This window comes from Hemibagrus wyckioides, linkage group LG09 (genome assembly GCF_019097595.1).
Source record: "Hemibagrus wyckioides isolate EC202008001 linkage group LG09, SWU_Hwy_1.0, whole genome shotgun sequence".
NCBI classification, from domain to species: domain Eukaryota; kingdom Metazoa; phylum Chordata; class Actinopteri; order Siluriformes; family Bagridae; genus Hemibagrus; species Hemibagrus wyckioides.
The window spans coordinates 23,668,326-23,686,240 of NC_080718.1; the positions used below are offsets into that span (position 1 = coordinate 23,668,326).

At 38.6% G+C, this 17,915-nt stretch overlaps 1 protein-coding gene across 1 annotated transcript; it reads left to right on the forward strand.

Annotated features, from left to right (window-relative positions):
- The first annotated feature begins 8,954 nt into the window (after positions 1-8,954).
- On the forward strand, positions 8,955-13,760 carry LOC131359907 (uncharacterized). Its single transcript, XM_058400054.1, has 3 exons — positions 8,955-9,236; positions 11,656-11,816; positions 12,992-13,760. The coding sequence occupies exons 1-3, from the start codon at positions 8,955-8,957 to the stop codon at positions 13,437-13,439; spliced, it is 891 nt and encodes a 296-aa protein (XP_058256037.1). The 3' UTR covers positions 13,440-13,760.
- The last annotated feature ends 4,155 nt before the right edge of the window (positions 13,761-17,915 follow it).

Sequence of the window (17,915 nt, forward strand, 5' to 3'; positions counted from 1 at the left end):
TCCACCTTCACGTCATTTACCAGACACATGTACAAACAAGACCTGCTGACCCTCAAAGAAGTTAATGGAATCAGTCCAGCTGGGCAATGTTTAGACCATGAATAATTAATAATAATTATTAACATTTTATTCTTAATACCTATTATTCAGTTCAGTGCAGTTTTAGGATTTGTGTCAATTAACAAAGAACTGACAATAATGTAAACATATTTTTCAGCACTTAAGACACATTCATCCATCTGCATTTATTTACTAGCCTGATGCACATTTCTATGCATACATGAAACAGAGGCATTTCAACAACCTCAGTGGTAAACACAGCACACCTCTTTGAGTTAATTAATTATGAAATCTGACATTTGTCTTGCTTACATAAACTAATAAACCATGGCAACTTGTAGAACCCGAACAGGACTGTAAGTCGACAAGAATCCTTAATAATAGCAATAATCCCATGCACGAGCAAGAGGTGGAAGGGTTTCTTCTACCTCCAAGTCAAATTTTGGCACTGATACGTAAGGCAATTTGCTTTTTAATATGTTTAAAATTTGACCCACATTAGATTTTTTATTGTGCTTCCTAGGATGAAAGAATAAAATAAGACAATAGCTCTTTTGACCATTATAAGACGAGATTGATTGGGGTTTTATGCAATGCGATAAGATTTCCATTTTCATTTGGTATTCATTAGACAGTTCAAACATAGAGCATAGAGCATTATTGGCTCTAAGCCCCTTTCTTTCTTTCTTTCTTTCTTTCTTTCTTTCTTTCTTTCTTTCTTTCTTTCTTTCTTTCTTTCTTTATGTATTTAACAGTAATAAGGCATGTTAATCATCAACAACATTTATGATGTAAATTTAGTGAAATAGATCATTTTCAGCCGCTGTCCCTGGCAGGTTGATGTTTAAGAGACAAGAAAAAATAGGATCCAAAAAAAATGTGGTTACATAACACATAAAAGTAAGACATAAAACGGTAAAATCTATACCAGACATGTACATATAAAAGATCTGGCAAGTATGTCACTACAACCTTACGGCGATTGCTTTAGCTAAAATCCACATTTATGTGATCATTATGTGAACATGCTATAATATATAACTATATAAGATGTTTTTTCCCCAGAAGCCATGTTTTACATTTTTGAGAATAATCCAAAATAATTTTTTTGATATTTAAAGTCTCTTAAATCCACAGGAATTTCATTCCATAATATGATGCCCAGAAAGGAAATACTGTATAGATTGAGAAAAAAACAATTTTCTTTAGTACTACAGTACAATCCCCACTTGTAATTGACCTATTTGTGATTTTATATATACATTTTTTAAACACTAAAGCAACAAGACTATTGGGATATTAAGAACTACTAGAACATTTCTGAATGACATTTTATAACGCTAAAAATCCATACCTTATTTGTTTCTTACACGTCTTTCACTTAATTAAGTACAACAGCTGCATTCTATAACCCATTTTGCCATTCATAATTAGCTTCAATGAAACAGAGAAAAGAAGACAAGAGACAGTGAGGAGTGACCTCATGCTTCGAAGGATCTTTCTAACAGTTTATCTTCCCACATGCACAGTGTCTTAATTAAAAACAGCACGGTCAATATGGAGCCAGGTACTTCAGCCAAGTTACATCAGTGAAGGTCTCTCACGAATAAGCTAACCCTACAGAAAAGACACAAACTGTGTGAAGGATCAAGTTTTAAGATTTGAAAGTTTATTTGTCAAATAAGTAGTAAGTAGTAAGAAATGAAAGTGAATTAGTGAAATGAGATGCAGCAACTCCATAGATAGATTCCATGTGCATAGCAAGAACAAAAAATAGACTATAGAGGTATACGTGTGTGTATGTATGTATTTACTATGTTGTTTGTATGTATGAGGTATCAGGTGCTTTTTGTGTGTGTGTGTGTGTGTGTGTGCAGCTGGATGGTGGAGATGGTCATAGGTTCATTGTTCTGATGGCTTGGGGGAAGAAGCTCTGCCCCTCAGTCCTGGCCATTTTGTTATGGAAGCATTTTCCAGACAGCAGTCATCAGAACACTGCCTTATTGGGGTGTGTGGGATCCTTTAAGATCTTTCCTTATCGGGTTCTGCACCTTCCTAGTGTAGATAACGAGCAGGCTAGGCAGTGCTGACCTGGTAATACATTCAGCTGACCACACCACCATAAGCAGAGTTTTGTGGCCTTCAACACTGCAGGTGGTGATGTTCCCAGTGAGGATAGAAGGACATCTGGATAGCTGAGGAGATGCCAAACTTCCTGAGCTTCCAAAGATAATAGAGACACTTCTGGATTAATGCTGAATTGTGAAGATTCAATGGCATTTTCATTTTAACATTTTCAAACATGATGCATTTATTTTTACATGTATCACACATGGGTTCTCCCACATGATCACATGATTACTTGAATACATATACAATTTCAGAACAAAACATGGTAAATGCTTCTTCATATGCTTTTCATATATAATCACATATTACATATTATAATTATATGTGAAATGTTTTTAATATTTCCATAGGGTTGCTATTCGCAAATATGTTGGACTACTGAGTGAGGCCCTAAAACCATTATTTTAGAAGTCTTTTAGAAGTCCATTACTCAAAGTCAAGCAATTGGGAATTTGTAAGAAAAAGTGACATTTGTTTTTTTAATTTGCAGCTGAAATCTATTGAAGAAATTACATCCAAAATCACACAAGTGCTTCTGTGGAAAAATGAAACCCCAGAAAGAAGCCACTGACTTTTTACAGTGCAATTAAATGGGGCTGTAAAATATAGCAGCATTACTTAACAGTCTGATTTGGTGGAATAATGAAAACCATTTCCAATTGATAGTTATTCAAAAAAAGTGTCTTCTGTATCAGTAAAATATTATTTTGTCTTACATAAAGAACATCCATCCATCCATTTTCTATACCCGCTTTGTTCCTAATTAGGGTCACGGGGGTCTGGTGGAGCCTATCCCAGCACACATTGGGCGAAAGGCAGGGGTACACTCTGGGCGGGTCGCCAGTCCATCACAGGGCCACATATAGACAGACAACCACACACACTCACACTCACTCCTATGGGCAATTTAGAATTACCAATCAACCTAATGTACATGTTTTTGGACTGTGGGGGGAAACCAGAGTACCCGGAGTAAACCCACGGGGAGAACATGCAAACTCTACACAGAAAGGCCCCTGTCTGTTCAAACCCGGGATTCAAACCCGGGACCTTCTTACTGCTAACCACTAAGCCACCGTGCTGCCCCATAAAGAACATCTCATCATTTAACTTTTTAAAGCCTTCTATGGAACGGAGCACAGAGTGATGATTTAAACTGAGCAGGATGTATCATTCAGAGGCCAGCCTGTGGAACAACAGAATAAGAGAACAAGAGTGAAATAAAAACACTTCTTTACAAACACAAAACGCAGTCTGGATGGTAAAACAGCACCATCTAGCAAACGTCAAGCCATATACCAGCAGTTTCTGATCTGGTTTTCTTATTTGGTATTATGTGCCATTTAAAATATATAAACTTTTTTGTTTGTTTGTTTAAATTTTGGTATTTTTGTATTTTTGGTGAATTATGTAATTTTTGGTGAATGGAGGAAGACATACAGTATATGCTAAATATAAATATAAATACACATAACTATAGCTCTTACTAATTAGAAATAATCAGACTAATTCTATGGTGAGTAAAGGTGAGGAGAAAACATGAAAAAGACTACAGGCAGCATTTGAGGTTGTCCAGTTGTCCAAAACCCTCATTTACTGTAGTCTGTCAGTGTAGTCTGTCACAGCTGAAAATGAATATCTGAGCTTCGTAGAAAAAAAATGTGTAGACAAATTCTGCCCACCAGTGGATCATATGTCCATTGCACATTTTTGATGAGTTTATGTTAGTGTGCAAATAATTAGGTTTCTTTTATTTAAACAACATGCAAACAAAGGAATTAGGAAAAAGTAAGAAAAGACATCACTCCACGAAAGGTGCAGGTATGGTGGTGCTGGAGGGTGGGTAAAGCAGCAGGGTAGCGAGGCCACAAGGCGGACCCCAGGAGCATGGCTTAGGCTCAGCAGGTTGGGGAGCATCATCCTCATCATACCTGAGTTCTTCAATGCAACATATTTCTTGTTCCTCTGCTGCATATTTATTCTAGCATGAGGTTAGTTTATGGGAGATAAAGAGGACCAGGTGCTCCTACCCTTCAAATTTCTGGGACAGGATGGCCCTCAGCCCTGTTTCAGGTGCGTCAGTGTGCAGTGTGAAGGGGAGGTCAACGTCAGGGTTGTAGCTGGACCACCTCACCTGTTTCAATTTTTTCAATTTCAATTTATTTGTATAGCGCTTTTAACAAAGAGCATTGTCTCAAAGCAGCTTTAAATGAGAAACAACATAAGAAAACAACAAACATATAAACAGACAAACAGACAAACAGTCCTAGATGTTATCCCAAGTGAGCAAGCCTGAGGTGACTGAGGCGACTGTGGCAAGGAAAAACTCCCTTAGATGGTATGTGGAAGAAACCTTGAGAGGAACCAGACTCAAAAGGGAACCCATCCTCATTTGGGTGACAATTGTGTGATGCAGATACAGCATGTGTAGAGTGTTATGTAAATCAATAAGGAGGTTGTTGTCCACAGCATTGCTTTGAATACCCCAATCCTCACAAGCAGAACCCGGCTGGAGCTGGTCCATCTCCGGATGCCACTGGAGCCGGCACAGTCTCTGTATGCCTCGGGATGGGTAGAAGAAGGGAAACAATGGAACAGCATTAGCGTAGCTGCTGTTCATAATATTAGCAGCACTAGATGATGATATGCATTTATTCAGATGTACTGGAGCACAAGGTTATGGGATGTATTAAATGTATGCCAGGCTAAAGAGATAAGTCTTTAGTCTACATTTAAACTGGGAGACTGTGTCTGAGCCCTGAACACTGTCAGGAAGACTATTCCAAAGTTTAGGGGCTAAATACGAAAACGCTCTACCCCCTTTTGTGGACTTTGATATTCTGGGAACTACTAGAAGTCCAGAATTTTGCAATCTTAAAGAGCGTGGTGGATTGTAACATGTTAGAAGACTGGATAGATAGGCGGGAGCTAAACAATTAGAGCCTTGTACGTAAGTAGAGCTAACTTATAGTCTAGCTAATTTATATTCTAAACTTAACAGGTAGCCAGTGCAGATAATAATATTGGGGTTATATGATCAAACTTTCTTGATCTGGTAAGAACTCTGGAGGCTGCATTCTGGACTAACTGTAGCTTGTTTATTGAAGATGCAGGACAGCCACCTAGTAATGCATTACAATAGTCTAGTCTGGAGGTCATGAATGCATGAACTAGTTTTTCTGCATCAGATACAGATAAAATGTCCCTAAGCTTGGCAATACTTCTAAGATGGAAGAAGGCTGTTTTTGTAATATTGGATATATGATTTTCAAAGGATAAGTTGCTGTCTAATATTAAGCCCAGGTCTTTCACTGTAGAGCTAGTAGTAACAGTACATCCTTTTAGATGCAAGCTGAATTGCGAGAGCTTCTGTGTACTGGTTTTTGGTCCAATAAGTAATATCTCTGTCTTACCAGAATTAAGTAATAGAAAATTATCGATCATCCAATCTCTAATATCTTTAACACATTCAGTTAGTCTAGACAAATTAGATATTTCATCTGGTTTTGATGAAATATATAACTGGGTATCATTGGCATAACAATGGAAACTAATCCCATGCCTTCTAATGATGTTACCCAATGGAACCATGTATACCGAGAAAAGCAGAGGTCCTTGATGTGCTTTCCTCAGCCTCCACAGGAAGTAGAGATGCTGCTGGGCTTTCTTGCTGTTGGAGCTGGTGTTGAGTGACCAGGTGAAGTTCTCTACCAGATGAACAATTTGGTGCTCATGATGATCTCCACAGAGGATCCATCGATGAACAGGAGAGAATAGCCACTATGTGCTCTACTAAGTTCAACAACTATCTCTTTAGTCTTGTTGATGTTCAGGGACAGGTTAGTTGTTGCACCTTCTCTCTGTATGCTGACTCGTCATTCTTGCTGGTCAGTGCCCTCTTTGATACAGGGACCGCTGTACACCTTGGCTAGGCCTGCTATCCTGCCTTGGTCAGCTAAACCGGTGCACAGATCAGGATACATATCATTGCTGAGGAAAGGCTGCTCCTCATGGTGCTCCTCCCAGTGCCTCTTCTACTAGAATTCTACAGGCCCGGGTTCAAGGCCACAGTTGGCACCTCAACAAAGAGGAAGCCCCTTTGAAACAGTGGTGGTGAAGAAACAGCAGCATTTCAGCACCAATGCCAGTGCATTTGAGGGCAGCTGGAATATCCTCCTCTCCCCAGAAGGTTCTGGCTCAGGCTGCTGGAATGACAGGGAACGGCATGTGCTAGGGCAAAACTCCCTTCTGGGCTTTTGGCCAATCTCCAGGGTCACCATGGCACATTCCAGGACACTGAGCATTTCCTTAGGTGTTGCAGGTCCCTTTAGGCCCACAGCTTTCCTTTCCTCAGATGGCAGGGACCGCAAGAATCTATCCATGGCCACATTCTTGCCCGCTTCCCTTGTGCTGAGGGCCTCCAGTTGCAGTCAAAATTGAGTGATGGGGAGCAATTCATCCATTTGGGGCAAGAATTGAGGCCTGGGGAGTATTTCCACTTGTGGAACTTGTAGCATCAAGCCTCCTCAGCACACAGTAAACGGTAGACCAGCTGGGCTTCACCACTTAGAGCTTGAAGATCAGCCCAGTCACATTTCTGCCAGCCCTCCCGGTCTGTGGTACACTTGAACATGTGCAGGAATGCCCCTATGTCATTGTCTGCAGTCATTTTGCTCAGCAGACACTGTGTATCATGGCCATGGTCAGGGAGAAGGACTGTGGCAGCCTTTAAAAGTGCAAAAAAAGAATAAAATAAAAAAAAGCTGTTATTCAGTGGAATATATGGCGGTGCTGGAGGCTTCAGTGGAGCGCAGGTGAAGCAGAAGGTGAGCGAGGCAGCAAGGTGGACCCCAATAGTATGGCTTGGGCTCAGTGGGTTGGGGAGCATCGTCCTCTTCATGGTGTTGATTCTGAAAATACAGGCAGAGAGAGTGCATAGCATTAGGCATCACCTGGAATTCTTACCTTCCCCTACTGCTGAGCCTGGCTCCCTCCAAGAGTCTTCTCCTAGATTGTCAAGAGTTAGGGAGCATTCCTAAGTGGTCTGTTGGTTTTTGGCATGCTTCACCCCACCTTGCTGCCACACATGCACTGTCCTTGGTGCTAAAATACCACTGTTTCTTCAGCACTGCTGCTTCAGAGGGGCAAGGAGAGGTTTTGTGTGACTTCTGTGTGGGGGTATGTGCTAGTCTTTTTATACATTGATCCATTTAAGCCATATGACAGAGATAATGACTGTTTCTGTATATTTCTTTGTTTGATTCTATTAATATCACTTTGATCTGTGTATAAAGAAGTGTATTGAAGTGTATTATAAACATGATTAATTCTTAGAAAAATACACTATAATGTGCAGTTGGGATGTTATGAAATATTGTTTATTCACTGGACAATGTTGCAGGACACTAAAACTGAAACCAAAAGCAGCAATGGATATCTTGATGAAATACCCAAGGGATACTCTGTGAAACCTGAACAGTCCTCAGTAATCTGTCACTTCATCCTATTAGCTGAAGGATTATAAATATTTCTGAGCACCTGTGTGTGCTGCTCTCAGGAAAGTCCCAGAAAGACAGAGTCGAGTGCTTGAGTAAATGTAAATCAATTATGAATGATACATTTAAGCTTAATAAAAAATGCCTGCTGTAAGCTCTAATATAGTGTTGTGACCAGAAATTGATGTCAAAGAGAACAATGGAATATGATAAATAAAATCACTGTATGACCTTTACATTGAACCTGATAAATTGTGGATTTCAGATGAGGAAAATACAAAATAAATACATGATTGATTTCATGAGCTGTACAGTTAAATTCATTAGTGTGATGTGCTTTTATGAACATCATTATAGCACAATTGCTGCATATTAATTAATCAATAAGAGAGGCCTATATGTTTAGATACAAATATCTTTACAGAATAACTATAAATGTGTATCTACAGTATACACAGTATGCCAGTTTGCCTCTGGGATTAAAAAATCTATCTATCTATCTATCTATCTATCTATCTATCTATCTATCTATCTATCTATCTATCTATCTATCTATCTATCTATCTATGTCTGGAAACTTGCCATAATGTTCTCTGAGCCCTTTGACTACAGTTGCCATTAAAACTATTAGTTCTTGGTATTTATAAATGCATGTTTCATGTAATTATCAACTGTTTTGTATTATGTATATGTGTATGTGTATGTATGTATGTATGTATGTATGTATGTATGTAGTTATCAACTGAAATGTTTTATGGCAAGGGTATGTTCACAAGGAGCAATGCTACAGGGAGTAAAGTCATGTATATTGGACAAGAAATCCGTGTGAAGGGAACAATTTCCTCTTCAGGCCATGAAGGCTGACCCCAGCCGGACTGGGTAGACGTGCTGTCTCCCCTCCTTACTGGGGAGGCCAAGCTAGCCTACTACTCCCTGGAGAGAGAGGAGGCCTGGGACTATGACAACATAAAAACTGAAATCCACACCTGTTGCGGCCGGTCTCCTGATGATCCCACCTACAAGGAGAGAAGGAAAATGGAGAGTTGCCCCGCTAAGGGCCCTGTCAATTAGCCCATGCTGACCAAGCCTAAGCTCACACTGCCATCTCAGGCTCCCAAAACCTGGCTCGCCGGATGCACCCTCCATGCCGCCACCACACCAAAAACTCCCTGGCTCATGGCGGAGGTCAACGTCCAGTAAGTGCCGGCTCTGCTAGATTCCGGTGCCATCAACCTGGTTCAGCCTACAGTCTTCCCCCAGACAGCAAATATGGCAGAGACATTCCCAGTCTCGTGCATTCATAGCAAGGTCTGCTCCATTCCAGGCGCACAAGTCCATATCCATGGGCTAACCGGAGAGTGGCCCCTAATTGTGGGGATAGTCCAGGATCTCCATGTCCCTCTACTGCTTGGATGTGACTGGGATGGATTCCCCTCAGTGATAAGTGCCACAGCACGGATGAAGCCCCCACAGAGACCTAAAGCCAGAGCACAGCCATGGCACTCTATGGCACTCTATGTGAGGAAGGGGGCCAGTAGGTCTCCTATCCAGGTGAGTCTGTTAAAGACACTAACCCCGTGTCTTCTCTATCTCAGCAGCCCACCTGGGAGGGGAGTTTCAGATGAGAGCAGAAAGAGGATGACCAGCTGAAGCACTGCTGAGGATAGGTGCTAAAAACGGAAGGTGTGAACACTAACCCAGGAGACCAGATCCCTGTGTCATTGTCAAAGGAGGGCTGCTGTATTATCACACGGAGTGCCACAGCAAGCACTGCAATCTGTGGTCATCCCCTACACAAGGACCACCCTCTTCCTACATCTGGCCCACACCCACCCTCTGGAGGGCCACCTGGGCCCATGGAACACTCTGGAAAAGTCAAAGGAGCAGCACCTCTCATCCCTCGATGCATCATTGGCAAGCATCATGGGCAAGCATGAGTCAGCATAGGTCTCATAGGAACACTGCCAAAGTCAGCCCAGGGTCACAAATACATCCTGGTGATGATGGACTAGGTACCCCGAGGTGGTCCCACTTTGAAAGCCCACCTCCCATAACTTCACATTCTTTAGCCATGTTGAAAGCAGCCCAGTGGGACCAGCAAGCTAGTCCAACTGAGATCATGCATTTCATAGGCCTCTATTACCCATTGCGCCATGAGCTGCTTGGAGACCAGATTATTAGTTTATTTTTTTTAATGGTAATGGGAGTTTTTTTTTTTTTTAATCAAATATAGAACAATGTATAGTAAACAAAACCTGTTATTTCTATTATTTAAATGTATTATAACACCCATTTTCCTACCAGTGTACTTCCACAACTGCAAATTATGTTAACAGTCTTTTTTTTTATATGAAGTAATGCAAAGTAGATGTTATTCTGTAAGATGTGGTAGCTTAGTGGTTACTGTGTTGGCCTGCTGTTTGGAAAGTTGTGAGATTGAATTCCAGGTTACCTGAGCCGGCACTATTATAACATGAGACAAGATGTAAGTTGCTCCGGATAAAGCCAAATGCCAAAGATATACAGTATTATAGGAGGGTGGAACTGATCATTTTACACATTGATCCATTTAAACCAGGGATGACCAATCTTATCCGCAAAAAGCCAGCGTGGGTGCAGGTTTTCACTCCAACCAAGCAGAACACCTGAGTCTAGTGAAAGCCAAAATCAATTGATTAAACAGGTGGAATCAGGTGTGGCTTCTGCTCAATTGGAATGAAAATGTGCGCCCACAACATCCCTTTGCAGATAAGATTGGACACCCATGATTTAAACAGTTTGAAACAGACAATGACTGTTTCTGTATGTGAATATTTCTTTGTTTGATTCTATTTGTATCATTATTATTCTTTGATTTGTGTACAGATAAGTGTATTATAAATGTGATTAATTCTAAGAAAAATACAATGTAATGTGCAGTCCTTTGAGATGCTATGAAATATTGTCTGTTCACCACAGGCTTACAGCAGCCTGTGTTCCAGAGTGTGTTAGTATCTCTGACACTGGGTAATATTGCAGACCACTTTGTAAAACTAAAACCAAAAGTAAATACTCTGAAATCCCCATCTGTAAACGACCTGAACAATCCTCAGTAATCTGTCAGTTCATCCTAAGAGCCAAGGACAAGTGAATATTTCTGAGCACCATCTTTGGACGTTGTTTTCGGTCAGCTTGTGCATGCTGCTGTCAGGAAAATGGCAGCAATGCAGCAGTGAGTGCTTGATTAAATGTAATTTAGACGTAGAAAATACAAAATAAATTCATGATTCATTTCACAAGCTGTACAGTTAAATTGATTAGGGTGATGTGCTTATATATTTTGGATGGATGTAACACTTTTATTTTCCTTTCAACCAGAACCTATCAAATGCATGATGTCAGTTGGGTCCATTTCTAACAATAGCAGATGGTAGATTATAAGAATTTGAAGAAACAAAGTTCTATAAATATAGAATACTTTTTCACCTTTTATGAACATATTTATATGAAACTGCATTATTGCAAATGTGTAATATTGTAATGCAGTCACCCAAGAACATTATTTTCAGGTGGACATGATGAATTTCTAAACTTATAAATAAATTGAAATTGAACAGATGAGGAAAATACAAAATAAATACATGATTGATTTCATGAGCTGTACAGTTAAATTCATTAGTGTGATGTGCTTTTATGAACATCATTATAGCACAATTGCTGCATATTAATTAATCAATAAGAGAGGCCTATATGTTTAGATACAAATATCTTTACAGAATAACTATAAATGTGTATCTACAGTATACACAGTATGCCAGTTTGCCTCTGGGATTAAAAAATAATCTATCTATCTATCTATCTATCTATCTATCTATCTATCTATCTATCTATCTATCTATCTATCTATCTATCTATCTATCTATCTATCTATGTGTTTTATGTTTACTTGAGTCAGTAGTTTTCTAAAGCTATGTTTTTCCTGTAAAACCAGGCAGTGGCCAGAACCCCAAGTTCAGTACCAGCAGTTATTGAGGAGGGCGAGTCATTGAGAGGCACAAACATTGACAATATATCCCGCAATATGAACACAATAAGAAATGTGTCTATTCAAATTACCAATTTCACAGACAGGTACACCTTATCAAACCCAAGGTGAATGAAAATGTATATTAAATTTTATAAGCAGAACAGTTTGACTATTTAAAAATACTTCAAATATTTTTTTCAAACATAATTTTTCATTTTTAGAATGGGTTAAATAGAATTGTGACATTAAATGAATTAAAAATGTCTTTTTTATCTATTTATCTGTTTGTTTGTTTTATAGACTACAGAACATGTTTAGTCATTTATCATTTTTAGGTTTTTTATTTGTTTATTTAAGTAGTTTTCCCATTTAAGCACTGAAATGAAACTTCCATCATAGTTTAAAAAAAATCAACATGTTTTTATGATTTGCATGCCATGTTGTTGAATCTCAGTTAACATTTTTTGGCAAAAACAATGTAATTGCATTCAATTAAATACCAAACTAATGTAATAAGTTAAAGGTATGCTTGGCATTTGAGGGCATTCATTTATACACAGTTCTCTTAATATTCCACCACAGCATCTCAGTGGGGTTCAGGTCTCGTGGACCCAGACCTCGAGGAGGGCCTCTGACTGACATGTAAAGCAACCAATCATAGTTCGTCTTGTTGACCGTCATGTTTAGGGGTGTAAAAATATAAAGCCAGTGTTTCTACAAAAACAGACCAGCTTGCAACCATAGATCATTAATTTAAGAATATTGTGCACATTTACTTTACCTGGCCAAGACTGGTAAAGACTGCACACAATTAATGAAATTGGACCAGTAGGGAATCCATCCAAATGCGGGCAAAGGGTCGACCAGGCTTGGAAAATAATACTCTTTCATTATATGCCACTGGGAAACAAGTTAAAATCTGCTTTGGTTCCACTAAGTGCCTCAAGCAGAACTCTTGGACGTCTTTTAAAGAGTCTATACTGTGAACTTCAGATCATTCGGAAAATCCAGCGTTTAGGAGATCCTCATCAGCGCTCATTATCACAGTTGTAAACAAGGCAGCATCCTTCTTCCATGAGTGAAGTAAAGCATCATGACCACTTTGCCTCCAGGTGTATAGTTAAAAAATGCAACACAAAGGTTTCCCGGACTTCTATTATATTATAAGTACTTTTTTTTGCATCTTTGTTCATGGTTCTAAAATTCATTTGCACTATTATGCTAGAACTTAAATCTTTGAATTTAACCATTCAAGTATTTGATCTGATTAATTCTTATTACTTTATTATCTCTATTCTAGGAACTACACCAGCAGTGGATATTGTCTGAATCTTCCTCAGCCTACAATCGCAAAAAAGACCACTGAAGCCTGCTCCTTTACCAAAACCCATTCAACAGCACGTGGTTGTGTTGGAGTCCTGGCATACCAAATCCTTAAGGATGAACAGCACTTTGTCGGCGAACTTGCCATAATGTTCTCTGTGCCTTTTGACTATAATTGTTATGAAAATTATTTCGGTGTTGGTATTTATGAAAATCGAGTTTCATGTAATTATGAACTGTTTTCTGAAATGTATTATAGAGAGGGTACATTCACCAGGAGTAAGGGTACAGGGAATGAAGTCGAGTACACTGGACAAGAAATTTGTGTGAAGGGAACAATGTCCCCTGCAGGAAATGCAGTAATTAAGGTTGAATTTCGAGATTTGTCATCACAATACTCGACACGCACAAGCAAAACACTGTAGATTCAAGATCAGAGGGTCAGTCAAGGATGACTGAATTGTAAAATGTTGACTATGAATAACCTAATTGATAATATGTCTATGAACTAATACACTCACACTCAGGAACAATGATTTTTCTATTTAAGAGCATGCATGTTTCCTGTCAGTGCATTTATTTCTATCTTAATGTACACTAACACCACTCTCAGTGCAATGTCTTTGTCAGTTGTACTGCAAAATGCAAAACAAAGCAGATTCAAGATCAGGAGGTCAGTCAAGGATGATTGAAGTGTAAAATGTTGAATATGAATAACCTAAATGATAATATGTCTATGAGCTAATACACGCATTCAAAAAAACTCAGTAACAGTAATTTTTCTATTTAAGAGCATGCATGTTTCCAGTCACTACATTTATTTCTATCTTATTATACATAATATGTCTATGAACTAACACACTACTACTAAAACAATATTAATGTACAACTACAGTCATTTCTCAATATATGCCATACATAATAAACTATGATCAGAACATCAACATGATTTTCATTTGTTTAAGTATTTATTACTATTGTAACTGCAAACACTGTACACATGACTATGAAAAATATTAATAGTTGTGTGTGGATATGTATGGGAGAATGCAAACATTCTGCAGATCTTTAGATCATAATCAGAACTTTATTCATTCAAGAGATTCCAGGTTTAAATTTGAGATTCAAATTCTCCATTCTCAAACCTTTTCATTGTTTTAACTCAAAGGTTCTTAGGCCTAGTCCTAGTGTATCCCTTATCTTGCATATATGAATTATTTCTCTGCTTTCAACACTCCTAATTCTGCTAATGCACTGGGTAACAGTCCTTCTAAAGTCAAATTGGGTTGTGTTAGAACTTGGAAAATATTAAATTATACAGCGCAGAAGTTAATCAAGGTCTAGGTTTTTAGGGAAGCTATAGATTTAGTGTGCTATATTTTCATATAAGACAGAATTTTTGTATATTTGATTACAATTTGTAAATTTTCAACTTTAATTTTTAGATTTATGGTCTCATATTTTTAGTGAACATCTTCCCAGACCAGTTTTACTGAAGTTGTGAAAACTACTGTACTCCAAAACAGACAATACTGACCTTCAGTACTATCTGATACAGTACCAATTCAATCTAAAATTCACTTTTATTTTTACCAAGCAGGTTACTGGAGTTAATAATGTGCTGCACTGTGCAATGAGCTGATGTGTGTGCAATTTGATAAGTGGCCATCATAATTCCATATCTATAAACATGTTGGATCTAGACAGTTTAGTATATTAGTATATAAAAGTCCATGTGCATAAGACACTGTGATAGTAAGACAGTGTGTGAAAATTCTTTTACTAAAGGGAAAATGTCATTAATCTGACCATTTCAAGTCGTAGTTTGCTTGGCACAGAGTATTTAATAAATCATGATCATTAAGAAGAGAAGAAAAAAGGCAAAGAGATCATACAAGGAAAAGCTGAATTAAAAAATAACAAACTCAATACAGATGAACACAGATCCAGTAGCAGCAGGAATGTAAAGGACTATATTATCGTTCTGCATAAATATAGTGATGTATTTCTGTAGTACAGGAAGGTATATGGTGTTGTTGATGATTAAGTCATGTTGTTGCTGAAGAGTGAGATTATTTTCATTAATATTATTTTAGTTTTTGCAGTTTTCTAATTAGACTTTATCAAAAAATTCATAGCCTTCATAGAACATTTTGATACTAAGAATTATTTGATTATTATATTCTTTCAAAATATAGGAGTTAATTCCATTAATCATCACTTAAAATACATAAACAACCTTTTAATAGCTGTCACATTAACTTTTTTTTACACTTTTAAACCAGAGGATAGCTGGCGTCTGTGGCAATACCACACTGGTTATGTTTGTTCCTCGACATCTTGATGTAGCCTTTGTCACCCCAGTCAAGACCCCAGCTATAAAGTAAATGTAAATTGAAGGAGGTATTGTTAATGAAGTCCACTGGCTTGTATCTTCAATCATATAATTTAAAGGCAACGCAGTTATTTTAAATAGGAATTTGAAGTGAAAATGCAAACTTGCAATTATTATCCTGTAGAGGGAGACAGAAAAGGGTCAGTGAGGAAAATAGTTGTAGCTCACGTGGTTAAGCCTCTGGGTTGTTCATTGCCAAGCTGCAACTGTTGAGCCCATGAGCAAGTGACCCTCTGCCACAAGGGTGCCACCTCAGGGCTGACCCTGTGTACTGACCCCAGCCTGCCAAGCACAGATATGCAAAGAAAGAATTTTATTGTGCTGTAATGTACATGTGAGGAATTTAAAGCCTTCTTCTTCATTCCAAAGCTCCTCTTACTGCAGATCACTGTGCATTATAAAATAAATATTATTCTAGCTGGGTAAATGAATACTGGGTAAATGAAAATAAATACCCTCTAAAACAGTCTTCAACTTGCAGTAAGCAAACAGAATGATTTAAGAAAATTCACTAAATGTTGATGTGCCCTTCAAGTCCAGCTGTTTATCCGATTAATGTGTTTTCATATTCTGCTCACTCTGGCCTCATAAGGATAGGACTCCTCTGTATCAATTCCATTGTTGCCTCTAATGTATTCAAAAGCCATGTTCATTAATCCTCCTCCGCAACCAAAGTTACCATATTTCCAAGAGCAGTCCACCAACTGCTGCTCACTCAGTGACCCCATCTTCCTTTGAGTCTGACCTTCGAGTATAACCTACCGCAGCCATATAATGGCCTATGGTGTGGACTGTCTGCTTCATGGCACAGAGCGACAGATCTGTGGCTCGGCAGGGCTCAGGGATTGCCTCAGGTTCAATTCCTCACCACAGTCAAGTTCTTTTAGCAGTTCAGCCTGGAAGTCTTGCAGAAGGCTGAAGTCAGTAAGCGAAAGTCCAACTTAGAACCAGCGACAGCAACTTCCTCTTCAGACCAATTTAAATTTAGTTTAGCAATGGCACGCGCTACAACCTCAAGAAGCTCAAACAATGCAAAGAGAGTGTGTGCCACGCTCCGTGATACAGCGGGGGCATGGATGCAGATGCCTCTTAAACTGCTTGCTCGCCATAATCTCTTTTTTTCTGCTAGTCTTTCACATAGCTTCTTTTTTCCCTAGTCTAGACAGACAGGACAGACAATTGACACAAACAAACACCTGAAGACTAAGAAACTGTAGTAATGTGACATAGATGCCCTTATATGGACTTATTGGCAGGTATGCTCTTTGTCACATGTCCTATCTGAGCCATTAAATTGGCCTGTGCACACAGAGCTTCAGATACAAGTTGTTTAATGAAGTGTTCCCATAGCATCAACCATGAAGCAGCATCAAGTTCCCTTAAAAAGGAGCACAGCATCTTGACATCACTTGGAACTTTCCTTGTACACTGATTGCAACAAATAAAATGATATCAAAGTAGTTTCATGTTTCAGTTTTGACTCAGAAGCAGGTAATATTACATAATTTCCTTTTATGTTGTCACGCATGTCCAAATTCTGTCTTTGGTCACATTCCATACTTTCTGTCTTCCTTTGTCCCTTTTGGCATGCCAATTGCCTTATATATTCAATACTTCCTGTAAACATGTTAGATAATAAGTCACACGTGATGATTGTCAGCTCCTGTAACTTATTTAAAGCACATTTGTGTCCTTTAGTGTTTGAAGTTTTTGTTTGATAGATAGATAGATAGATAGATAGATAGATAGATAGATAGATAGATAGATAGATAGATAGATAGATAGATAGATAGATAGATAGATAGATAGATAGATAGATAGATAGATAGACTTTATTGATCCCATGAGGGAATTTCTTGTTACCCTTCTATTAAAGAAAGAAAAATCCACAATGGTCACTAAAATAACTTGAAACTTACAAATAAATAAAAAATTTAGAGAGAAAGAGAAAAACAGACATTGCTTTTTATTGCACAACCTTTTGATGGAATCATTGCAATCAAACGATTTCTGTAACTCTCAGTGAGACTTCTGCACCTGTCCAGAGGTATTTTGGCCCACTCCTCGTAAGCAAACCGCTCCAGCTGTTTCAGGTTTAAAGGGTGCCTTCTGCAGACTGCATGTTTCAGCTCTTTCCACAGATGTTCTATATATATTCTTCATCGAACCTTCAGAATAGTCCAATGTTTTGTTCTTAGCCATCTTGGGTGTTTTTAGCTGTGTGTTTTGGGTCATTATCCTGTTGGAGGACCCATGACCTGCAACTGAGACCAAGCTTTCTGACACTGGAACACACATTTCACTACAGAATGCCTTGATAGTCTTAAGATTTCATTGTACCCTGCACAGATTCAAGACACCCTGTGCCAGATGCAGCAAAGCAGCCCCAGAACATAACTGAGCCTTCTCCATGTTTTCAATAGGTACAGTGTTCTTTTCTTTGTATGCTTCATCTTTGCGTCTGTGAATATGATGTGACTTGCCAAAAAGCTCCAGTTTTGTATCA

What these genes read in the sequence shown, in the direction of transcription:
- LOC131359907 (XM_058400054.1), top strand. Translation starts at nt 8,955, where the DNA reads ATGGCAGAGACATTCCCAGTCTCGTGCATTCATAGCAAGGTCTGCTCC. An exon ending in CCAGTAGGTCTCCTATCCAG is followed by an intron (nt 9,237 to 11,655) that starts GTGAGTCTGTTA and finishes CTGTAAAACCAG; the next exon opens with GCAGTGGCCAGAACCCCAAG. An exon ending in TACACCTTATCAAACCCAAG is followed by an intron (nt 11,817 to 12,991) that starts GTGAATGAAAAT and finishes TCTCTATTCTAG; the next exon opens with GAACTACACCAGCAGTGGAT.